At 59.4% G+C, this 24,229-nt stretch overlaps 1 protein-coding gene across 2 annotated transcripts; it reads right to left on the reverse strand.

Moving 5' to 3' along the window:
- Window positions 1–462: 462 nt before the first annotated feature.
- PCSK6 (proprotein convertase subtilisin/kexin type 6) lies at window positions 463–23,694 on the reverse strand. Of its 2 annotated transcripts, XM_038185092.2 has the most exons (21): window positions 23,448–23,689; window positions 20,793–20,897; window positions 17,520–17,630; window positions 16,923–17,066; window positions 16,638–16,714; window positions 16,213–16,301; window positions 13,703–13,875; window positions 10,606–10,818; window positions 9,498–9,598; window positions 8,719–8,822; window positions 8,391–8,508; window positions 7,460–7,648; window positions 7,161–7,297; window positions 5,939–6,112; window positions 5,482–5,584; window positions 4,844–5,040; window positions 4,385–4,472; window positions 4,080–4,171; window positions 3,069–3,198; window positions 2,378–2,490; window positions 463–1,991 (listed from the first exon to the last, which is right to left on the reverse strand). In XM_038185092.2, the coding sequence occupies exons 1-21, from the start codon at window positions 23,649–23,651 to the stop codon at window positions 1,894–1,896; spliced, it is 2,760 nt and encodes a 919-aa protein (XP_038041020.1). In that variant the 5' UTR covers window positions 23,652–23,689; the 3' UTR covers window positions 463–1,893. The 2 variants fall into 2 exon arrangements, with proteins under 2 accessions (XP_038041020.1, XP_038041021.1); XM_038185093.2 differs by lacking the exons at window positions 463–1,991; window positions 2,378–2,490; window positions 3,069–3,198; ... (4 more) ...; window positions 5,939–6,112; window positions 7,161–7,297 and having other exon boundaries at window positions 7,466–7,648; window positions 8,391–8,504; window positions 23,448–23,694.
- Between the last annotated feature and the right edge of the window lie 535 nt (window positions 23,695–24,229).

Genomic DNA, 24,229 nt, shown 5'->3' on the forward strand with positions numbered 1-24,229 from the left:
GCGCTGATTCTTGTGGCTCCCTTCCAGCTCGGGATATTCCACGACTCCCTCATGAGAGGGCTCAGTTCTTTCCTTTTTCACGCTTAAAAAGCTCAATTCCAGATACCCAGGCACTACCCTGGGTGCCTGACCCAGGGTAAAACCCTGTAAAAGAAACCCAAAAAGGCTCCACGGCTCCCTCCATCCCCACCACACCAGCCAGAGAGGGGAGGGTGGCCCCATGGCCACCAGCCCACGCTGCGGCCAGGACTGCACCGCGAGCTCTGCAGGCAAAAGACCTTTTTTTGAGAAGAAACACGAGCTTTTTTGCACGTGCACCATCTGCTCAGGAGCCGCTTCTCCTGCAGGAGCTGGGCTGATCGGAGAGGCTCCAGCGAGGGCAGCAAAGCAAAGCGAGGTGCAGCACCACCGCCCTGCCCTGCCTCCCGAGGTAGGAATTTGGAAAAAGCACAGACCCGTGGCTCAGGGGAGATCAATAGTTTATTAACTTAAAGGTCGGTTCGCCAAAGCTCCGTCTTTGCGAGGGTTTGGTCCGCCGCTGGCGGTGTGGCTCTCGCCCCTTCGCCTGGCGGAGGTAAGCTCTGTCGGGCAAGCCCAGGCAGGGCGCGTCGTCACAGCCGAAAACAAGCAGGGATTAGCCCAGCTCCGGGAGGAGGAGCGGGTGACAATCAGCACTGCGAGTTTCACTGGCAAGAGGTTTAACTCCTTAAATCTATTAACAATGAGAAATCAGAACATGCAGCGCAAGGGGAAGGCTGTTTACATACGTCTGGTGAAAAGAGCGTCTCGGCAAGGTCGGAGAGGATAAGGACGTAAGACAAGATTCCCCGCTCCCCATATAAAAAATAGTCTACAGAGGAAAACAAGGACTGTATAAGTTATTAAAAAAAAAAAAAATCCGTAAAACAACATAGCCAGGGATATTTTAAACACAATTATATAAACACCACATGACGCACTATTAAGAGAGAGCATGGAAAGGTTTGTTTCGGGGGAGGGTTTTGCAGAATTAAGAGCTTCCTGGCCAGATCCCTGGAATGTCTCTTTTTTTTTGAAACAGATGCCCGAGAAAAAAAAAAAAATCACTGCCGTGAACAGGAGGGTTTGTGAGAGGTATACCAGCAAACCGGGGGAAGGACGGTGATGCGAAATGCTGGGACGGGTTGGGAAGCCACCTCGTTCAGCTCCCAGAGGACGGCTCTAGCTCCTTCCAGAACTGAACTAAACAGCAATTAGGGAGGGAAATTAATTTTACAGTAAGGCTGCGGCCCCCCAGGCTGCTCCACGTGGATGAACCCTCCCCAAACCTCCTTGCGGATGCCCGGCTCCTGCCTGCCCGTGGAGCCACCGTGATCCCTGGAGCTCTGGTTACGGCCACGCTGAGGGCTGAACCCAAACGGGGGTGGCAGGGTGGGCTGCACAGCCTGCTCCCGAGCCACCCAACTCCTCGTTTTCCTGCAGGTGCTGAGCACGGTGCTGGCTGCGGGCAGTGCAGGGCGCTGGCACCGTCACCCAGCGGGGCTCAGCCCCGGCTCGTGTCCCAGCAGCCAGGATCCCGCCAGCCGCGCACATCAGTAGGATTTCTGCGAAGAACCAAGCTTGGGCACACGGATCACGCCTTGCTCCCTGCTCACGAGGAGTGTTTGAGAGTATTAATATCACCGCCTGCATGGTGCCTGAGCGGGCTCGGTCAGTCGGGCTACGATCCGATCTCTGCTCAACGTATTGCTATAGGAACGAGCTGACAGTGATATTAAAGCTATCAAACTTACGAGGGAACGCTTGACAGCACCATGTAAACTCTCCCGAAGCTGAAAAAATAAACTTTTGTCCTAAACGTTTGGCGAAACTGGGCTGGCAGTCGGTGGAAGTCCTGGATGCAGCCGCTGAACTTTACCCGGCCATGAGACATGTCTGACAGCAGAACTGCACAAACAGCTTCTTCTCACACAGCTTGTTGGATTTCACCATCTCACAGAAAGTCTTGTCAGCTGGCGAGGCGAGGAACAAGAGAAAAAAGAGAGCAGATTAACATTTTAAATAAACAAACATCGCACGGAACAGGCGGTGCAATTCGTTCCAGTGTTTGCGGAGAGAGAATTGTAAAGGAGTCGCTTCTTAAGGGCATCTTTCACGGGGGTTTGATGAAGGAACAAAGGAGCTTTGCAGAGAGTGGGAGAATTAGCCCCGAGACTAAAACACAGCAAAGTACAAACTCTTGGATAGGGTTGAGCAACAGGCAGACATCCAGCAGCTCTGCCAGCGTGCCCACCGCAGCCGTGCCCCGGGAAGCCGGCAGCTTTGGGCTTTACCCTGCAAAGGGAATCCCCAGAAACCCTCAATTTTTGCAGCCGGGGGTTAGGCCACGGGCTCTTACCGTTGGTGCAGGTCTCGTTGGTCACACAGGAGCCGCCGAGGAGGCTGAAACCTTCCTTACACCTGATGCAGGTCCCGCTGGAGCCCTCGCAGGCCGAGCAGTGGTCCTCACACCTGGGGACGAGACCCCGCAGCGCTGAGCTGGTCGCCCAAAACGGGGAAAACACCGAATCCTAACCTTCATCCCCTGTAAAGCCAGCACGTGGGCTAGGGAAACCCACAGCAGGCAGGGAGTGTGCTGTGAGACAGTTCCTGGAGTCCCCACGGTGCTTTTGCCTTTCGCCCTTCCCTGGCACGCCGGCCCTAAGGATGCTGCAGCAGGTCCCCTGCGGCACCTCCAGCCCCGTGCTGGGTGCAGGAACGGGTTAATGCCACGGCCGCAGGGCAAAGACTCTGGTTGAGAGCTGGAATATTTGCCTAAATATCATCACCCTCCCTCCCACGCCTCCCCAAGGAGCCTGGGGCCAGGGCTGAGCCCCTCCACGTAGCCCTAAGACACCTTGGCTGGGTGGCTCTTAAAAATAAATAAAAAAAAATAACAAAGAGGAGGGAGCCAGCTCGGCGCTGCCTTGCCCTATGGATTTATTTCCCCGTAAACAGCCCCAGCTGCGAGCCGTTTTCATTCCTTTTCATTTAATTTTGTATTTTGGTTTTGATTTTTCCCTCGTTCCCCACGGGAGGAGGCACCGTACCTCTTGCAGACCTTGCTGGGCAGCCCGTGGCTGTCGGCGGGGTAGAAACCCTCCCGGCAGGCGGGGACGCAGCGCCACTGGGGCGCGGGGGCCTCGGGGGAGCAGGGGGTGCACTCTTCCTCGCCTGGCCCTGTGGATAAACAAGGTGCTGATGGGGTCCTGCACCCTGCTTCCACCCCAAAAACCCAGCCGGCATCCTGCCCTGGGAGCCCTCTGCAGCTGGTAACGGGCTCGGCTGGGGACATCGCATTGAAATCCCCTCCCTGTTCCCTCCAGAGAAATGGTTACGTGGGAAAAGGAGAGAGGAAAGGGCTCGAAAAAAAAACCTGTGGTGAAGTATATTTACACTGCCTGGAATAAGAATTACAAAGGAAGTCGTTTTCTTAAGGGATTAGGAGTCCGTCCCCTTCCTCGCTCGCCAACGGGATCAATAAATATTTGGGGTTTAGTCCTAGGCAATTGCCCGCGTGTGATGAATGCGACTGAGCGCTGAGCCTGACTTGTCCAGAGATCACATTATCAGATCCATGATGATGCTGAGAGCAGACACAAGCACGAACCATGGAAAATAGTGGGGCTTTCAAACGGCAAAAAAAGGCAAAATTCAGGCAACTTGGGGACGCGGGTGGGTGTGGGGAGGGCAGGGCCCCGGGGCCAGCACACGTCGGGCACCCCACATTTCTACATGCTGCCGAGCCATCCTCCATCCCTCCGGGAGGGTTTCACAGCCTCCCCCGCAACCTTATTAAACCAAAGCACCTGGCTTCAGAGGGGAGAGCAGGAAATAAAGAACGGCTCTAATAAAAATCGAAAAACTCCCTAAAAGCCTTTCCAACGGGAACACATCCCAGCACCTGCAGCGTGCACGCGTGGGAGCCAGGGATGCTGCTGAGCTGCGTCCCCGGGGCGCTTCCCCACGGGCATGGTTATCCAGGGGGGTAAAAGCAGGGAAAACAACGCAGCCCAAAGATTTGGGGTTTTCACGTGCAGGTGCTGGGGGTGAGGACGTACCTGTGCCAGCGGGGCAGCTCTCGCACCGCCGGGGCTCGCGGCTGAGGTACATGGTGGGCAGGCACTCCGGCACGCAGCTCTCCCCCGCCAGGCTGCCAGCAAAGCACAAAGGACGTTGGCACCCACACCACGGGCTGCAGGGACCCGAAGCAGCCCGTCCCCAGCTCTCCCTGCACCCCGGCTGCTCCCCGAGCACGGCACCGTGGCCGTACCCCACTGGGTGCAATATTTCGGGGGGTGCTGGCAGATCTGCAGGGATGCAGAGGGGGTGAAGGCGTAAAACCTCACCCGTGCTGGTGTTTTACCTGAAGCCGTCTTTGCATGCAGTACATTTATCCGGCTCGCCCAGACATTTTTTACAGCTTTGGTGGCATTTCAGACAGCGTTTCTGACCTTTCCAAATTAAAAAAAAAAAGAAAGAACAACCAAAGAGGTGAGGATGGCACCTGGACAGGGATTTGCCATCGGTGGGCAGAGCCGCACAGCACAGGGATGGGACGTGTGGCCCCCCAGCAAGCCCCCCGTGCCCTTCTCTGCCACTCCGTGCTACGAATTAATACATTTAGCAGGCAGCTAGGATCATTAATAACAATTCCCTCTAATTAACAGCTCTGAGTGGCCACGTTTTGCCCCCTCCATCCTCAGGGACAGCAGGATGGGGCTGTCCCAGAGCCAGCGCAGGGCAGCGGAGGGGATTTCTCCTCCTGCAAACGGCGTGAGCACACCCGGGGGATGATTTACAAGTGGTTTACGAGCTCCCTTACGTTCCTCGGCGTAGAAGCCGGGCGGGCAGAGGGGCAGGCAGGCGCCCATCTCGGGGTGGTGGTAGAGGCTCCTCTTGCACGCCGTGCACTGGCCGGGGCCCCTGCCCACGCAGCTCTCGCAGCCCTTGTAGCACCGCCGGCACCTCCGCGCTGCCTTGTCGCCGAAAAACCCCGCGGGGCACGAGCTGACACACATCCTGGGGGGGAAGAGAGGCTCTGCGAGCTCCGTGCTCAGCCCCTGACTTGGTGTTGAATGTTTCCCATCCCTGCCCACCCCGCATCCGTCGCATCCCACACAGCCCAGAGAGCGGCGGAGCCTTCCCGAAACACTGCATCCCCCCTCCCTGCCTCGTTTTCTTCTTCAGGTTTCGGTTGTCTTGGATGCTGTGGCTCTGAAACGCAGAGCTGGGGATCCTCCAGCCCCGGCTTCAGCAGGACAATAACAAACTTCCCATTTCGGAAGTCATTTGGCACCTCAGCTCTGTCCCTTGGGCACCGACCCCAGCACGACTTCACCTCCAGCTCCGTGTCCCCCAAGCCACCCTACCCCGGGGCACAGCCCCCCTGTGCCTACCCCATCTCCCCTCCATCCATCCCCTGGGCTCCCTGCCCCGTGCAGACACCCCGCAGCCCCTCACCTGCCGCTTTTCACGCTGCCCAGGCTGTAGTGGATGCAGTTCAGGCACTGGTCGGCACTGGGGCCGTCGCAGCCCTGGTCACCGCACTCGGGGTGGCAGGGACCTGCGGGTGACACCAGCTCAGGCAGGGGGACCGAGGCTGAGGAGGGACCCCGCGGGCTGGGAGGGCACAGCCGGTCCCTCCCCGGGCAGCCAAACACGGGGACACATCTCACTGTGCACACCGGGGTGGTGGGCAGGGGATTTTTTTGGGTTTGGGTTTGTTGTTTTTCCTCCCCAGCCGCCCCCGGCACCAATTTGTGGCGGCAGTGCCGACAGGCTGCTTTTTTTTTTTTTTCTCCCCACCTTCTAATTTCGCCATCCTGCTGCCCCACGCACCACTCCTCCTCCCTGCCAACCCCCCCAGCCCACCCAGTTCATCCCAGTTTCTGTTTTGGGGGTTCTTGGGGGCTCTTACCCGCGTACTCCTCCTCCTCCTCCGCCACCTCCACCTGGCCCTGCAGGAAGGCCGCCCTCGACGGCTCCATCTCCGGGGCCTCCGGCGTCCTCACACGGGGCTGGGGGGCCCCCAGCGTGTTGTAGGGGTGCTCGGCCGTCCCGTAGAAGAGGAGGCTCCACTCCTTCAGCTTCCCTGCGGGGCACAGGCGCTGTCACCCGGACCCACCCTCACCTTGACCCACGCTGCGCTCCGAGCGCGGCGCCACCCAAAGCGCTGACCCCGCACCCCAAATTTTACCCCAATTGTGATAAAATCCCATTTGTCTTTGACTTTAAATTTTCGCCTCCCAATTTCACAACCGAGTGCCTACAAAGGGCAGCTCCCCACCAGTGGCAGAGGGAAGGTACCAGCCCTGGCCATGAGCATCTCCCCGTCCTTCCCTCCCGTTTCACCCTCTCTGCTTCTTTTTTACGGGGTGGTTTCGTGTGCTCCTTTTGGTTTTGTTTTTTTTTTTCTGTACAGCCAGGTAGGGCACAGCCCTGGGGCAGCGTGCAGCTCACTCCCCTCGTGGGAGGGGATCAGAAAGACCAGCTGAAAACTAAACCCAGGGGGCAAAGCAGCTCCGGGAGGGGGGGGCGCGTTTTGGTGCTGGAGTTCAAAAAGATTTCGGGCTCGTGGCAGCAAACAGCAACGCCTTCCCGGGCAATTAACCCCCACGTGCCAGACAGCGGCGTGGGTGAGGTTTTTAATTTGCTGCTGGCTTTCTGGCAGTGCTGAGGTGAATCTGCACGCCCCCACAAGGAGCTCCAGCCCGAGGCGTGATGTTTCGTGCCCCGCTGCCCCTTTCCTCGGGGTTGGATCCTGCCAGCTTGGCTCCTGGGGACACGGCGGGGCTGGGGACAGGCAGGGGGGGCCGGCCGAGGACAGGCACCCCCTGCCCGCACGGTGGCAGCCTGAGGGGCACCGTCCCCTCATGCTGCTGTTGCAAGACCGGCCCACGCTGCAGATGTTCCAGCAGTGAAGCCAAACAAACACCCAAAAATTACAGCTCTCGTCTTTCCTCCTTGTGCCTCGGTACGGTGTAATTTTGGAAACCTCGCTCTCGATTGCAGTAAATTCACCAGGGGGGAGAAGGAGGGGGGACACGGACCTGCTGCTGGCTCGGCCCAGCCTTTGCACAACAGCATTTGGGGTTTTTTGCCCACTTTGGGGAGTGCCCCCTGGGGTTTTGTGCCCTTACCTTGCGCGGCGGGGCTGCGCACCTGGGACGGCGTGTCCTGGATCTCCAGCGTCCACTCCCCCGCCGCCCTCTCCCCCCAGCAGTGCACCGTCATGAACTCCCAGCCCTTGAAGCCCTCGTTGGAGTGGTCGAAAACCCTGCAAGGAGCAGCATGAACACCACAGTCGATCAGAAGAGGTTTTGCTGAATTAAGGATGCGTTAAAACACCCCTGCGCGCACCCACCCTTGCGCGGAGCCCCCTCGCGCGCGCTCCCCACCTCCCCAAAAACCCCGGGCAGGCTCCCTTGGCTGCTCTCACCTCCTGGCCAGGAGCTGCGACCTGGTCCCCGCCGGCGAGATGAGGCTGATCTGCAGGTCCCCGCGGCGCGGGTGCGCGATGCTGAGCCGCACCACCACGTGCTCCAGGTACTGCACGTGCTGCTCGCGCTGCTCGCTGCAGGCGCTGCTCAGGGTGCTGGCGCGCAGAACGTGGTCGGGGCGGATGTACCTGCCGGGGGCAGGGGGCAATCCTAATTAATAAACCCCGCTGCAACTCCCCAGCACTCAAAAACACCAGGCGCAAAGGCGATGGCTGCTCCTCGCCGATTAAAAAACCCTTTTGAATCCCACCGATGGGAGCTGGGAACCCAAATACCATTAACCCTGGGTAGAAATGGCTGGAGCGAGGGGTTAATTATGCTCATGTTAAGCAGAGGACTAATTAATGAGACTAAATTTGGGATTATTTCCTTCGGCTCCTTCTTAACACTGCGTTCCCATCAGCAGACACCCGGTTGTGTTTAAACCTGGCCTCCCACTGCCCCATGGCAAAGAGCAGCAAACCATTGCCTCCTCCAGCACCAAGCCATCCTCCTCGCAGGGGGAAATGCTGAATTGCTCAACGGCAGCGAGCTGCTTTTGAACCGCCTCTAAGATCTACGCCTCACGGCTTGCAAGGGCGCTTCTTTATTGCAATTACCAGCGCAGCTCCTCTCCGGGTTGTAATTAGTGTCTGTATCAGATAAATAGTTTCATGCACAACCTTGGCTCCGAGTCCCTTCCTGCTTTGCATACTCACAGGCACAGAAAGGGAGGAATAAACCATCCCCTGTTGGAGCTGGTCCTGCAGGACCTCCTGCCCTAGTGTCTCAGACACCAAAAAAAGAGGAGAAATGTCTCTGGCTTGCCCACAAGGCTCACACTGACCCCAAATTCACAGCCCCAGTTCTCCCAAGGTGCCCGCCACTCACTTGGGCACCCTGTCCAGGCTTCCCACGCAGACGTGCTGGGGGGGCACCGTCTTCCACTTCTTGGCTTCCACCACAATAGCTTCTGCATCCACCAGCCCGAAGCCATATAGATGGCTAACTGGAAAGAGAGAAGGCTCAGAAACCCCCCGCTCTGCCTGCCAGACCCTCCTCTCCTCCTCGAGCATCCTCCGACCGGCCGGGGCAGGAGGTGCTCCAACACACGGAGCTCATCGACCCGCCCAGCTTACACCCCAAAAATACCCCAGGAAAACACCAGGAGCAGCCTGTGGTGGGACGCTGCTTGCCAAAAGGGACATCGAGTGCTCACCTTTATGCCCTGCTCCGTTGGTTTTCCAGTCGGCTGCCCGCAGGTGCACCGGCCGCGAGGTCCTGACCAGCAGGTGCTGGACGTCCCTCCAGGTGAGCAGGGGGCTGCAAGGAGACAGGGTCACGGCACGGCAGCAGGGACCCCAAAATCGGGTTAAAAAAGGGTCTTTTTTAAGCTCATGTAGAACGTGCAGTGGTTATTTCCATGCTCACCCCCTGCGTGGGGGGTGCCCAAGCAGAGGGGGAGCGCCCCAGGGATGCTGCGTGCATGGGTGCTGCAGGGATTTCTTCCTATAAAAGGTTATTTAGCTCTCACACTAAATATATTTATTATATATATATAAATACACACACGTGGTGCTGCACACTGAGCGCTGGGTGCTTTAGGCATCACCCAAAACCCCAACCCAGGGATATTTGTGCAGAATTTCCCATGCTTGCTTTCCTGACAGTCTCAGCGTCTCGAGCTGTGATGGATAGTGCTCTCAAAACAGCGTTTAGGAAAACAAAATTCAATTTATTCCTTCTCATCATAGCGGGGCCCGCAGCCTGAGCGTCTGGCTGTCAGCAGTTTCGGGGCACCGAGCGAAAACCCTGCCTTATCCCACAAAGCCCAACTCTCCACCAGATGGGAACGAGTGGAGAATTAGCTCAACAACACACCTGCGGGGTGATCAGCTGCCAAACAACAGCCCTGCATCAAACCCGGCCCCAAAGGAGCAAATCAGAGCGACTTTGCCCCGCTTTGAGCCACCCCAAAGGAAAAAAAAAAACACTTACTTGGCTTCCAAAGCCAAGGCGATGATGCCAGCCACCATGGGGGCAGACACAGAGGTGCCGGTGTGGCCGTCGGTGCAGCGGTGCCGGAGGTCCGTGGTGACCTGGGGAGAGAGGAGCTGCAGCCCTGGGGTGCCCGAGGTGCTCCCGGCACCGACCCCAAAGCTCCAGGTTTGCTCACGGTGCGGCTCACGGGGAGCTGAGGTCTGGATACCAAACCCTTGCCACAGCATCAGCCCCAAAAAGGGTCTGCAGGCACATCTGGCACGTGAGAAAACACCTATACTGACATTTGCCTTTGCTAAAAGGTGCAAGTATTTGAAAATAAAATTAAAAAAAAAATAATGAATTTTGCTGTGGATCAGCTGGAGGAGAAGTTGGGGTGGGAGCAGAGCTGGCAGCAATACGCGCCCACGGGCTGGGGTTGAGCCACTCCGAATCAAATGCTGTCCTTAAAAGCTCCTTAAAAGCTCCTCCAGCTCCTTGCATCAGGCAAGAATTCCCATTTGCATGGGGAGAAAAAAATAAAAACACAAAAGAAAGCCATTTCCAGCTCTTCTGTTTCAGGAAGGAGCAGGGTGCTTGAGCACTAGCTCAGAAAGCGGAGGTGGGCAGAGACGCCCAGTTGGTTAATTGTGTTTTTTTTTTTTTTTTTTTTTTTTTTAATAGGCTGCTGGGTTTTGAGTTATCCTGGTGATTTCTGAAGGGGATGTGGCACCTGGTTCCTGACCGAGCTGCTCGCCAAAATTGCTGCTGCCTGGTGCGCCCACCTGCAGCACGGCAAGGGCTTTGGCTGGGCTTAACGCATCCCCGCCAACCGCCTCCATCCCTCCTCTTCAATCTCTGTCTCAAGCTAAAATCCTCCAAATTCCCCACTTTTTTTTTTTCTCTTAACAACACGAAAGTGAGCACAAACTTTGGGGGGCAGGCGAATATTTCCATTTTTGCATTTTTTCATGGGGGAAAACAGATTTCCGAGCTCTTCCCAAGCACGAAACAACCGCAGCCGTACTGAGCAGTTCCACTCTCACCCAAAAAAAAAGAAAACCCAAACAAAACCCAAAACCCAAGCAAAACCCACCCGCCACGTCCAAGCAGCAGCCAAACTCACGATTTTCCGCTCGTAAAAGGCGCCGCTGCTGTAGGTGGTGGCCAGGGTGGAGGCGCACTCCTCCAGGTACCAGGGCTTGTAGCCGTTCTCGGTGGTGCTGCTGATGGAGATGGTGTAGATGCTGTTGGTGTAGCCATCACAGGAGCAGTAGTCGCCCTCCCGGCCGCCGTTTCCCGACGCCCAGACAAAAATGGAGCCCAGCCCCCTGCGACCCTGCGGGCAGAGAGGGGAAGGGGTGAGGAGAGGCGAGGTTTGGGTGGGATGAAGGTGGGGAAGGGTGCGGGGACGAGGGGACGGTGGTGGGGCACAGCCCTCGCTGTGCTGAGCATCACCCGGGGTTTGGGGCAGGGTTGGGGGGCTGGTGAGGGCACAAGGATGGGGTCAGGATGAAAGTACCAAGTTTTAAGTGTTTTTTTCCCCCCCTGTGCAAGAGCAGACGGGTCACCCCACCCCATACATCCAGGAGGAACATCACGACCACCCCCCAAACCTCGTGCCTGCTTCTCTGCAGCCCACGGAGCCCATCAGGAACGCACCCACCGCCCACCCAAACCACGCGAAAGCTTCCTGCAAGGCATCTTTAAGGCTTTTTTTTGTTTTGTTTTGTTTTGTTCCTCCCCCATCGCTTGGCAGGAAGATCTGATGGAGCATCCCCATCGGGCACGCCTGCGGCAGCCCAGCGAGGGGATGGGGACGGGAGCGGCCGTGCAGACCTCCCCGGAGCCGGGGAAAGTCCCGGGTGGGAACAGCAGCCCTGCTGCTAACAAGGGGCCCCTAATGAAGCTGGGGCCCCTAATGAAGCTGGGGGTGCAGCACAGGAAGCCCCCATTCACTGTCCCTTGGGTGGTGCCTTATGGCACGTCCCGGTGCTTGGGGACATCCCGGAGCACAGCGCAGGTACCGACGCCGACCGGCGAAGCCCAGCCCCACAGCCTGGTGTATCCCGCTCCTTTTTGCTAAAATCCCCTTCCCCGAAATGGCTGCTTCCCTCTCCTTTCTCCGCGGAGGCCGGGAGCAGCCGGGGCGAGCCCCATCCTCCCCGGGGAGCTCGCCCGGGCAGGTCCGGCGCTCGCCTCCCTCCCACTGCTTGGCTCTGCCTCCGCGGAAAAAAATGCGAGGGCAGAGGAATTCGCTGGGCTTCCTCGTGTTCCCCAAGCACTCGGGGAGAGGGCTGCTTTGCTACCTGCTCCCCAAATCAGGGCAGAGGCTCCGAGCTGCCCCTGGTGCTCGGGCTCAGCCCAGCTCCTGCCCTGCTGTACGCAGGGTTTCGCTCCCCGGGCGCACGCCGAGGATTTCCTAGCGAGGGGGGACGGAGCTGTAAGGAAAACAGCCACCACGAAGGACAGGATCGTGCTGCCCCGTGTCTCAAAAAGCTTGCTGGGAGCCCTGGTCCCAGTTTCTCAAGCTCCACGCATGTGGATGTGCAGATGGACAAGCGGCATGGACACGTGGATGGCTGCGCACGGTGGCCACCAAGAGCCATCAGCAAGGAAGCCCCCGCTGGCTCGTGGCAACACTGAAATAGGAATTTCTGTGCAGACACCCCCTAAACCACTCGAAACCCCTTCCCCAGCAGAGATTTGGGACCAAACCACCGGTGAGACATGGCCATGAAGCGTCCCCTGCTCCTGCAGCACTGCCAGGGCTCGGGCAGCCGCCCGGCAATGCTTAATTAGCACCAGGATAAATAAACCCCATTAGCTCGGGAGCTAACAAGGTGTGGCTGGAGGAGCAAGAACCACGAGGAGAAATCACCCCGGCACGGCCCTGTGGCGAGCAGATAAAGGTTATTTGAACATTTCCATTAAAAGCTCGATTTGAAGGATTTATAACTCAATTACAGCCGGTGGCTCGGGCTGAAGGTTGCCACCGTCTGCCTACGGCTTCCCTCGTTATTTACGGGGAGGTGGGGGGCAATTAAGGGCTGTGCATGCGGGATGGGGGTGCCCCATGGGGACAGGAGCTTTGGGAACCCAAATCAGCTCGGTACCAGCTGGGAACACCAAGCTGGGGCGCGCTGCCCCTCGCCAAATCCTGCTTCACCCCAAAAAACAGGGGAAATAAAGGCAGGGAGGGCTCAAGGTGGGGAGAAATGGGCACAGAGAGCACCCAGGGACGCAGGATCCATCCTCACCCCAATCCTCCCCCCTCGCCCAACCCTTCCCCGCTGCTCTCAGCCTTTAAATCCGAGCAGATTTGGAGAAATCCTCCTGAAACGGCGGGTCCAGGCGGGGACCCCGCTGCCGCCGGCTCCCTCCCGCATGGAAAAAAAAAAACAAAAAACGAAAAAAAAAAAAAGCTCTAAAAAGCAGCCTGCTCGCTGTATTTACACGGCGTGAACTCCCAGGCACTTCAATGAATTCCTCTTCGGCCCCGGCAGGAAATCAAGTAAATAGTGGGAAAACCACCCCACCCTCCTGAGAGATAACACGGGCAGCGCGGCGCGGGGACAGGAGGAAACCCAGGGAGGAATTGGGTTGGGGAGGCAAAACCCGACCCCGAGCTGCCCCAAAAGACGGGAGGAGCCCACCCTGTGCCCCCCACCACCCCATGTACCCACTGAGGGGCCACTGAAGGGCTTTGCCATGTGATTTTAGCCAATACTTGGCTTTAAAAAAAATAATAATATTAAAGAAAGGGAGAGCTTTGAGGATGCCAATCTGAATTTTCCCTGCACCCACGTGAGCCAGCGCCGAGCCCACCCCTCCAACCCCTGAACCCTGGAGGACCCTGCGGCAGGACCTGCTTCCCACCCTGGCTACAAACCTCAATTTTGGGTGGAAAAACACAGAAACGCTGCACGTGACCCCCTGGGAAGGGATAACGGGGAGCTGGGGAGGGCGGAGAGGGGGAGATGGAGAGGCTGCGGGTGGGGGGCACCTCGCCGTGGGGTTTCCCCATGGGGTGCTCTGGGTTGGAGCATCCCAGCACGGGATACTCCGGCCACGTGCGGGGTCCCACCGCCGCCGAGTCCCTCGGGGGACCGGGAGCCACCAGAGGGGGATTTGCCCCTGGGGTCGGGGTTTGGGGGGCCGGGCAGGGGTCCCGCGGGGCCGGGGAGGAGTGCCAGCGCGGCTGGGCGCTGCGCGATCCACACCTTTTTAATGCCATGCTCAAAAGCCTGCTTGGCCAACAGACCGGGTCCATCAACTGTCTTCCCGTCATCATCGGGCCCCCAGCTCGCGCTGTAAATGTCAATGTAATCGGGTCTGATGCCAAGCGACTTCGCTTCGACAACATCTGTTACATCTCCATCTAACATACGAATGCCTAAAAGCACAAAAACATCAGACGTTAGGGGCGGGATGGCTCGCGTGGAAAGCGCAAGGCTCGCAACCGAAAGGCCCTCAGTGGTGGTGGTGGTGAGGGGCTGGGCGCTGCTTTGGGATCTCTGCTCCTGCTTTCTGCCCTGCTGGCTTCATCGCCAGCTGGGGTTTTGGGGAGGGTGGCGAAAAAATCAGCTCCGTCAGGGCTGGGCTGGAGAGATTTAGCAGGGGAGAGATACGCTGCCAGCCCCAAACTCCCCGTGCTAAAGGCTTGTTCTCCCCTTTTTCCCCTTTTAACTCAAGAACCCCGCTGTCCCTGGGTGTGGGCAGCATTTCCCAGGTGCCTGAGGTCCCCCAGTGCCGCAGGAGGACCGGGACCCCCGCTTGTGCCCGTCCCCGTGCCCCTATCACCACCGGGACGGTGCCGGGGGCAGCAGCAGCCCCAGGAGGAGGCTGCACGGCCGTGGGAGCATCGCCCGCTCCCAACCACTGCAGGAAAAGCCATGAAACAAACCTATGGTCCCTGTAACGCCACCGGCACACCTCAGGGACACCGACCCCAAGGCAACGTGGCCAGGAACCGACTGAGAAGGGACCTGAAAGAATCGGGACCGCAGGTTGAGAGCTGGGTGAAATGATGCCGTCAGCATCGGCAGCTGGAGAGGGACACAAAGTGCCTGTCCCAGGGCCTTGGTATCATCCCAGAGCCTTATCACCATCCCAGAGCCTTGTCATTGTCCCACAGCCTTGTCACCATCCCAGAGCCTTGCTATCAGCATCGGGGGCAGCCCCCAGCCCATCCCACCCCCCCCCCCAAGCACCAGGAGAGCCGGTGCCGGGAATTTCAGCTCCGCGTTTCGCCATCCGGGGAGACTCCAGCTTACAAAACCACGCTTCCCCCTTCCACATGTGCATTTCTTAAGGAAAACAAACGCGGGCAGATGTGGTTACAGCCGCAGCTGCGCTCTGGACCACGGTCAACTCCAAGACATTTTTCTGACGCTGTCCCCAGCCGGCCAAAAACAAGCTTCAAAATGCAGGAGGGGGGAGCGCAGCAGCTCCCGAGCACTCCCTTCCCTTTCCCTGCCGTGTTCCCTTCCCTTTCCTTGCCGTGTGAACGAGAAGAGGCAAGGGGAAGAGGTGGGGAGCGGGGCCGGGTGCCGGCACCCAGCGCCAAAGCAGCCGCGGGATGGATGCCGGGTCCTGAGCACGCCCCAACAGCCCCCAGAGCCCGCTTCTGCTCCACCCCGCAGCAAAATGCAGCCCGGAGGGAAAACCCAGCCCCGTCCCAGGGCTGGATAACAGAGGCTGGAAGCTAAACGGGCTCCTTTCCACGCAGGCAGGGACAGCAGCCTCCAAAACAGGCGTCAAGGAGGGAGAGGAGAGGCGCGGGAGCCCTTTTTGGGGCACCCCGATGGATTTCGCCCAGGGCGCACGACGAGCGACGCAGGAGCGCACACGCACGAGCCAAGGAAGGAAGCAAAATGAGACAGGACCCGTAACAAAGGCACCAAGCAGCTCATCTCCACGGACACCCCCTGGGGAAATGGGAGCAGCCTTTGCGACCCTGCTGCCCCCCCCGGTTGCCCTCCCCAGGATGACCCCTTCCAGCGGGGCTTTCCCAGCACGGGGACCCCACGGCCAGCCCCGCACCGAGGAATTTCCAATTTCCCCATGGGAAGCAGCTTCCATGCAACGCTGGGATGCGAGGGATTGAGACCCTGGGTGCTTGGGGCCGGGATCCCAACATGGGGGTGTCGGGGGGGGCACAGACCCCTTTTACCAAGCCCCTGTCCTGCTGTAGCCCCGCCAGGATGAGGGGCTGACCCCCCACACACCTCCGCAGGCATTTTGCTTTCCCCACCAAGGTGTGGTGGGGTCCCCAGACTGCTCCTGAGCGGCTCATTTACAGACGTTGACCCCATAGACAAGCCATTGCTGGTGCCACCACACAGACCCCCCCAAAAAAGACTTTTAGGGCAAAACCCCTCCATTCTCGATCAGCCTCACGGTGAGGGCACGACCCCAGCAGCAGGTTTCCACCCCAAAACACAAGAAGCCAGCATCCCCCCAACCCCAGGTCTCCTGTATGTGTCTGGGGACCCCCACCCTCCCCACGGCCCCCCCAGGCTCCCTGCTCCCCCCACCAGGATTTGCCCAGACACTCAATAATCCACATTGGTGCCGACATCACCAAGCGCAAACCCTTCTCCCGGCAAAATTTGGAGGGGGACAACACCCCACCACCCCCCTACCCCTCACCAGGAGCCCACCCCCAAGCAGGACGCCCCTGGGGGGGGGGACACAAAGGGCAGGGAGCCGCGGGCAGCGCCAGCCTCACCTCCGATGCGGGCGTTGTAGGCGATGCCCACCACGCAGTACGAGTTGTTGGCTGCCGCCGCCACCTCCCCTGCGCAGCGCGTGCCGTGCCTGCGGGGACAAAAACCCCGTCAGCAGACGTCCCACGGCCAAGGCCAACCCCCCCCCAGCACCCAAAAGCCAGCCCTAAGACTGGGCAGTGAAAGAAAGCCCCCCAGGAGCTGCAGAGCCCTTACCCAAAGCCCCAGCGAGGGATGGGGACGGAGGAAATTCGCTCCGTGCGTTTTGCGCCCCAACGCGACTCGCTCCCGGCGGTGCCATTTGGCTTTTCCCTTTCCCACCCGCTGCCACGGCCCAGTCCTGCTTTAACCAAAGCCCAGAAAGTGTTTGAAACTTTATTATTATTATTATTATTATTATTATTATTATTAATTATTATTAACGTACTTATTCTCGTTGCTGGCATCGTAGCGCGGCGTCGGGTCGTGGTCGTTCCCGTTGACATCGTAGCTTGCCAGAGGGTCCTGAAGAAGGTTTTACCGTTAGGTCCTGCTTGTTGGCACAGCAGCCCCCGCCCTGCTGGGGTTTCCCCAATCCCCAATTTTCCTTCTTAAAAACACCCCGAGCATTTCAAAACCCTCTTCTCCCAACCTCTCACTGCACAGGCTGTGCCCGGGCTCTGAAATCGTCCCCAAATTCCCCCCTAGCCCTGGCACCGGGCGCCCCACTCACGTAGTTCTGCAGCAGGTCGGGGTGGTTCCTCTCTATCCCGTCGTCGAGGATGGTGACCACCACGTTCCTGCCCGTGTAGCCCCGCTGCCAGGCGGCGAGGACGTTCATCTCCGACCTGCAGCGGCTGCCTCTGTCCCCACAGTGCTGCGGGCAGGAGCACAGAGCCTGATTTCCACAGCCCACCCAGCTCAGAGCGCGTTTAATCCCCTCCAAAGCGTTTTGCCATCCTGCTCCTTCCACCTAACTCACAGATTTGTTACAGCCTCACTCCCTTGATCGACCCCCCCGGCAGCAGCCGGCCCGGGGAGCGCCACCTCCCCATTTTTCCTCCTCTCTCCCCCTTTCAAACACTTCAGGCTCTTCAGTTCTCCAGTTCCCGTTTCCTCCCTGCGCTCAGCCTTAAACAAATTTTCCTGTCAAACACAGATCGATGAGGCAGGCAGGAGGAAAACCACAGTGCCAAGAGACGGCTGCGGCTCTACCAAGGGGAAAAACACCCACGTGGGGACCACAGCCCGGGGATGCCGATGCCCTAAAGGCTTCAAACCGGCCCCTCCTGGGGCTGGAAAGCCAGGGGGGAAGCAAGGAGACACGCACCAGGTACCACATGTTGGGCCACACCGGGTCGTTGAAGGGCAGCGCGTGCGGCTCGCCGCGGACGTGCCTCTTCACCCGCCGCTTCACCTCCTGCTGCTGCAGCCAGTCCACCTGCAAGCACACGGAGAGAGGCTTCGTTTCGGGAGGCCAGACGGCCAGACAGACAGAGCTCAGCTCCTCGTGGGCTCCGAGCCCGGGAACTGATCCCTCTCACGGAGCAAAACGCATCGCCGGCGAGCGCGTGCCTCGACCGTGCCGGCTGAGCGAAGCCTGGAAGCACGCACGGGGGTCCCGCTGGAGACAAAACGCGTGCTGCAGCGCTTCCTCGGAGAAGCCCGGCTGCTAGGAGGGGCTCAGGCGCTTGGCTTCGCTCTGAGCTCATCCTGCTCCCAGCTGCAGAGCCGAACGGGACAGCAAAAAGTGCCCGGGGGCTGCCGGCGGTGCCAAAATGCGCCCCAGGAGGGCATGGGGGCACCCCAAGGTTTCAGATCTCCCGAGGTTTAAGGCAAAGAGACAAACAAGGCTGGTTAGGAGCAGTTTATAAAACACATAACCAAAAGTTTTCTTTGTGCTGGAGCAGAAGGAAAAGCTTATCCACGGAGCCAACCTCCCCCAAAACTTTTTGCCCCCCATGGCTCATTGCTTTCGGTGGCGCTGGCTGCCTTCGTGGGGATGGCTCAGCTCTTCGGACGAAGGTTTTTCAACAAGCATAAGAAAAACCCAAAAGGCAAGGTTTTTGCGTGGCTTATTTACGCGGGAGCCGCCAGCTGAAGCAGCTTCTCCTCGCCTGGTTTATGGCTTTATGGCTGTGATTTACCGGGATCAAAGCGGCCAGGGGAGCGGGGCGTATCGAATCAGGCCATTTCCAGCCTCGAGCTTGGGTGTTAAACCAATATATTCTCCAGGAAAATAAAAACACATTGAAACAAACGAGGAAAAAAAAAAAACACAACATAATTCATACGAAAATATCTCCCCGTAGCTCCTCGGCTGCTGATAGCGCCGCTTTGGTTATGCAGCGATGGGTTTGAATATGGGAAGGGAAAATAAAAATGCAACCGCACGGTCTGGTTTAAAGGAAGATGGATTAAATACGGGAATGTGCCCAATTCCATGGCTTTTCTCCTCAAAGCAGTGCTCCCAGGCCGTGTCTCCCAGCCCTCGCCTTCGGATGCGGCACCTTCACCCCAAACGCCCCGCAGCCAGCGCGCAAGGCAGGATGCACCCCAGAAGCCTTGCGTGGAGCAGATCTTTAATTTAATTTAATTCACTGTCAAATTGGTGGCATCACTGCGCTGATTTGGGGCAGTCGGTGCCAAAATTGATGCCGCCGGCATCCGAAAATGAGCAGCAGCAGCGGGAAGGAGCCCGGGGCCAGCCCTGCTGGGGGCTTGCGAAATTCCCAGCGGCTTCCATCAGCCCTTCACGGGGGGGGGAAGCTTCTCGGAAATTATACAAGGAAAAAAAAAAAGAAAGAGAAGAATGGCTTTTTGCTGCAAGAAGCGGCCCAAATTGTTACGCCACAGTCCTGAGCCTGGGGTCCTGGCTCGCTGCTCCCTCCCAGCCCTGCTGGCCGGCCCTAATTAGCGCTAACGAGGCACCCGAGGACCCAAGAGGAGGTGCAGGCACCACGGAGCCGAACCCTGGCTGGGGACAGGGGCAGCTTTTGCACCACTTTAGGATTTCCAGGGGTGAAAATCAGGCCACAAACCCCTCACACCTCCAGGAAAGCAACAGCTTGGCTCGTTCAGCTGGAGACGGAGCAGGTAAAACAGAGCTGGGACATCACAGGTGGCTCCAGCACGTGCCCATAAAGCCCAAAAAGCAGTCGGAAGGTTATGGGGTTTGCTATGGGGTTGTGCCATCCCCTGGTGCTGCTTTTCTATTAAAACTCGCCGCAGTAATTGGCATTTTTGGGCGCCAGGCACGGGCTGCAGCTCACAGCATGGCGCAGCCGTGCTCCGTGCGTCTTCTCACCGCCACAATCTGCCCCAAAAAATCTCTGGGTTTGCTAAATCCCCCCACCCCCTGCCGTGCCGTTTGGCTGACACCATCCCCACGGGGAGCAGCCCCCAGCTGCGGCTCCATCACCCCAAAAAGGGGTCTCTGGGGGGGCAGAACTTGGGTCCCCGTGGGGACCAGCACCGCAGGGGCTGGCACGCTTCGTCTCCATCCTTCTGCCAGTGCCTGGGGGGGGGACACAGCCCCCACGGCACCAACCCCCGTGGCGGAGCAGACCCATAAAGGCCGGGGCTGGAACAATAGCCCCCTGGAAGCCCCGAGACGTGGAACATCTGCAAACGATTGAGCCGAGCGCGCCGGGGCTGTGGGGTTCCTGCAAGATTTGTTTCCATCTTCGCCGTCCCGGCCCGAGACGCCGCGTTTCCCCCGTGCCTTGCGGGGCTTTTTTGGGTTTTGTGCTCGCTTCGTCCACGCCGTGCATGAGAACTCGGTGCCGTGCAGATGCCAGGACACCTCCGAAACGACTCGGAAACACGCAGGGGAAAAAGGGGAGGGGGAGACAGTGTGCGCCAGGAGGGCTTGGACCCCACGTGGCGGCCAAGAACAGAAGCTCATTGCTCCAACATCAGCCCGTGGAGCTCGGAGAGCTGAGCCCCAGCAGCCAGGAAGCCAGCTGGCTCAGCTTATAGGGCAGCAGCGCTCCCAGACCCCATTAAACGGGCGCGTTTCCATCGGAGGTGGGAACTCATCGCCTGCTCCGCTGCCTCCCCGAGGGCGAGCGGCTTTGGCGCCTGCACAGCCACCTCCCCGGCCACACCTGAGGTTTTTTTTTTTTTTCCCCTCTGCACCGCCCCGTGCTCGCCCATCCTGGTTCCCCCACCCCCTATGGCTTTTGTCAGCCCAGCTGCAGCCCCAATCCCTTCGGGTGCTCGCTGTAGGACGAGGCGAGGCGCGGCACGGCCGATGATTTCACGCGCAGCAACCCTGGAGACAGCAAATGTTGTGGCAACTGCATCAACACCCCGCGCAGGGCAGCCTCGCTGAGCCGGGAGGGGTTTTTTTGGGTTGTTTTCCCCCCCTTTTCTTGCTCCCATCCTTCGGGCAGATGTTAGCATTTTGTCCTTTCCGAGGATTTTTCACCCTTGATTGCCTTTCCCCGTCTTAAACGGGGTTGGAATCCAGGGGTAACGCGCTGCCATCACCCCCGAGCTGTGGCTCAGAGCATCCTGCGGTGCTCAAGGAGACTCCGGGGTTTTATGGGGGAGACTCTGGGGTTTTATGGGGGTCCCCGGGGCCCCCCCGGCCCCCTACCTTGGGGTCCATGCGCAGGAAGGTGTGCGGGCCCCGGCTGCTCAGCGTCGAGCGCTTGAACGTCTTGCTGTGGTGGAAGTGGTAGTAGTTCTCCAAGCTCCCGATCTGGAAGAGATTTGTTTTACCAGGGGAGGTGGGCACAAGGCTGATACCTTTTCTTCACAGATTCGGGAAGCCCCACGCTCCCCTGATAACTTTTTGTCCCTATTTTGGGGACAAAGGGCCCCCAATTTTGCAGGAAAATGCGGCACCACCCTGTGGGCACAGGGATGGGGTGACCCCAAAGCTGGGACGTGCAGGGCTGTGCCAGGCGCCTGCAGCGCCGTAGGGTTTCCTTCCATCCCCTGGGGGTTGGAAATTGGTGCAAAAAGCAAAAAAATAAATAAAAAAATCCCACCCTGCAGCAAAGAGCAGTTGCAAAATAACCCCGCTGCCGGCTCCCAGGGGGTTGTCACCACCCCTCTGGCATCCCATCTGCGTCCCCAAGAGCCACCCCGTGCTGGAGCTGGGCACCGCAGGGACCGGGGGGAGCTGTCCTCACGTCCCCGTGTCCCCAAATCCCAGGCAGAGCCAGGCAGACAGGGGCTGCTTCCACGTTCAGCGCCCTTTACAGCTCCGCTTTGCAGCCCCACTCCGTGCACTCGGGAAGGTGCAGGAGGAGTCTCAAAACTGCCCAGATTTTGGGGAAGCTCAGATGCTCCTGTTCCCCTGCTCCTGTTCCCTCATTCTTTGGGGATTTATTGAAGGAAAAGTGAAAAAAAATCTTGTCCAGGGGGAGCTAAGTGGAGAGGAGGAGGGAGGGAGGTTGGGCCTGGGGACCTCCGTGGGCACCCTTCAATGTAAGATAACCTAAGGAGGAAAGCTTAAAAATGGGATTTCCACCTAAAAAAAAACTAAAAGTGATGGAGGCTGATCCCTTCTGGCTCGCTGGATGAGCACGGGCACCCTCCAGCTCCCTCCTGGCAGCCCAGCACCCCAAAAGGCTTCAAAGTTCCCTGGGGAAGGGTGGACCGGAGACCCCTCCCGATGGGATCACCCCACGAATTTCATTCCCAATGCTAAGAAGCGATTCGGCCACAAGGGAAGCGCTTTTCGGGAGCTGTGCACCACCGAGTTCAGCACCAGAGCTGGGCAGAGCGTTTTGGGGCCAGCTGCTCCCCTCCCACCACCGGGCAGGTCCTCGGGCACATCCCCGGGGACAGATCCAGTGAGGGTCCCCAGTGGGGGTCCCCTGCCTGCTCGTGCCATGGGGACTTGGTCTGCTCCCCCCAGGGTCCCAGCTGCTGCTTTCTGCCTTCAGCAGCCCCAAGTGGTTGGATTCAAGCCTGGAGCGATCCCACTGAGAGCCAGCACCCCCCAGATGACAAAAATTCAGCAAAACCCCAAATCCATCCCCAAACAAGCCCTGCCATGGGCACCCACATCCAGGACTGCCATATACATGGGAAACCTTCACGACTCACTCTGCTGGCCACTGAACAAGTTAAAAACGGGGCAAATCCCTGTGGGGACAGGGACAGGGCCAGGCTGTGCCCCCCGGGACGCAGACACCCGGCCCCTCGCAGCGCCCTGGGCCTGCCCCAGCTCGCCCCAGGAGATGGAGGCGAACAAAGGGCTGGGAGCAAGCAGGGGGTGTCGGGGGGTGTGTGAGGTACCCCTCCTGCTGCTGGGCTGTTGGCTGCTCTTATAGAAAAGCCCAACAAGCGATGTGATCCCCCAGCACAACGCCAGTGAGGTGACCGAGGGCTTTAGGGCGCCTTTGGGTATGGGGACACGCAGGGGGGACCTGGTTTTGGCACAGGCAGCACCCAACGCGGGCACCTTGGGGAGCCAAAAACAACCCCGAGGTGGCAATTCCCAGCCGGGGGGCTGCAGGGCAAGGTCCCCCATGGCATTGGGGTTGTCCCCAGGGAGATCCCGGAGAAGGGTTGGGGACGGAGAGCGGCCGAGGGGAAGCCCCCGAGGTGCTCGGGGGAGGCTGCGCCAGGATCACCCTGATGCAAGCGCAGAAATATTTCCCTTGGTCCGCAGCCTGCTGGGGCAGAGGGAGGGACACGGCCACGGGACGCCGGCGTGTGGGGTCAGGGGATGCTCCTGCAGCCACCGAGACGGCGAAACCCCAAAGCTGGGCTGGGGTTGGGCTGCTGGGAGCCGGGACAAGGGGGACGCGCGCCCCAGGCAGCCCCATGGCGGAGCGGTAATTAGCGCCCAGCCAGTAATTAAAGCCGGGGCTCTCCCAGGAGGTAAAGCTGGGGAGGAAGCAGTGCAGGTAGGGGGCACAGGGGGGGGTGCTGGCCCTATTCTTTGCCCCCCCAATTTGCCCCCCCCCTTTCACGGCAGCCCCCTGGCACTCAGTACCCATCCCAATAGGGCTGGGACAGGGACAAGGTCGGACTTTCCACCCTAGGAGACACCTCCAAGCGGGGTGCGGGGGGTCACCCCAAAACCCCACAAACCCCACAATCAGAGTAAAAACCACAAACTTAAAAGAAAAAAAAAAAAAACAAACCCACCCATAACAGGGGGGGAGGCAGCAGCACCCCCCCCGCGCCCCGCAGCTCTCCCCCAACCGCCGCAAACTTTCCCAAACCCTTCGACCCCCCCAAACCGAGACCCCACAACCCAAAAAGCTCCCCCAAAACCTCCCCCCTTTACCTGCCCCAGGCTGCGGTACCCGTAGGCGGCGGCCAAGCGGGCGGCTTCGGCGGGGCCCCCCCGCACCCTGACGGCCCAGTGGTTGGTATAGACGGGGCGGGGGGGGTCGGCAGCCACCCCCCGGGCACCCAGGGCCAGGGAGAGGGCCAGGAGGCAGAGGAGAGATGAAGAAGAGGAGGAAGAAGAGGAGGCAGCAGCGGGCATGGTGCGCGCCGCGGGGCCGAGCTGGGCGGAGCGGGGAGCGGCGGCTTTTAAAGCGGCCCCCGGAGCACGGCGGGGGCGGGGGGATGCTCCGGGAGGGGTGGGGAGGGACCGAAGGGGGGTTTGGAGGGGGTTTGGGGGGGGGTTGGGGGGGGGTTTGGGGGGGTGGGGATCCGCGGCGCCCTGTGGCTGGGTGCTGGGGGGGGCTCTGGGGGGACCCACCGCGGGTCCAGGACGCACGGGGATACCCCCCTGTGTACCCGGGGATCCCCCCCCTTCGGGGTCCTGTACCCCCAGATATCCCCCCCATACCCCCAAATATTCCCAAGTGCCCTCGGGTATCCCCCCCCATCCCATACCCCCGGGTATCCCCCCCTTGGGGTCCCATACCCCCAGATATCCCCCCATACCCTTGGGTATCCCCCCCCATCCCATACCCCCAGATATCCCCCCCCTCAGTCCCATACCCCCAGGTACCCCCCCGGTACCCCTGGGTATCTCCTCTCTGCTGTCCCCCCCCTTTTTCCCCCTAAATCACCCCCCCATGTGCACCCTTCCTACACCCCCTGTGCACCCCCAGC

This window comes from Anas platyrhynchos, chromosome 11 (assembly GCF_047663525.1).
Source record: "Anas platyrhynchos isolate ZD024472 breed Pekin duck chromosome 11, IASCAAS_PekinDuck_T2T, whole genome shotgun sequence".
NCBI classification, from domain to species: domain Eukaryota; kingdom Metazoa; phylum Chordata; class Aves; order Anseriformes; family Anatidae; genus Anas; species Anas platyrhynchos.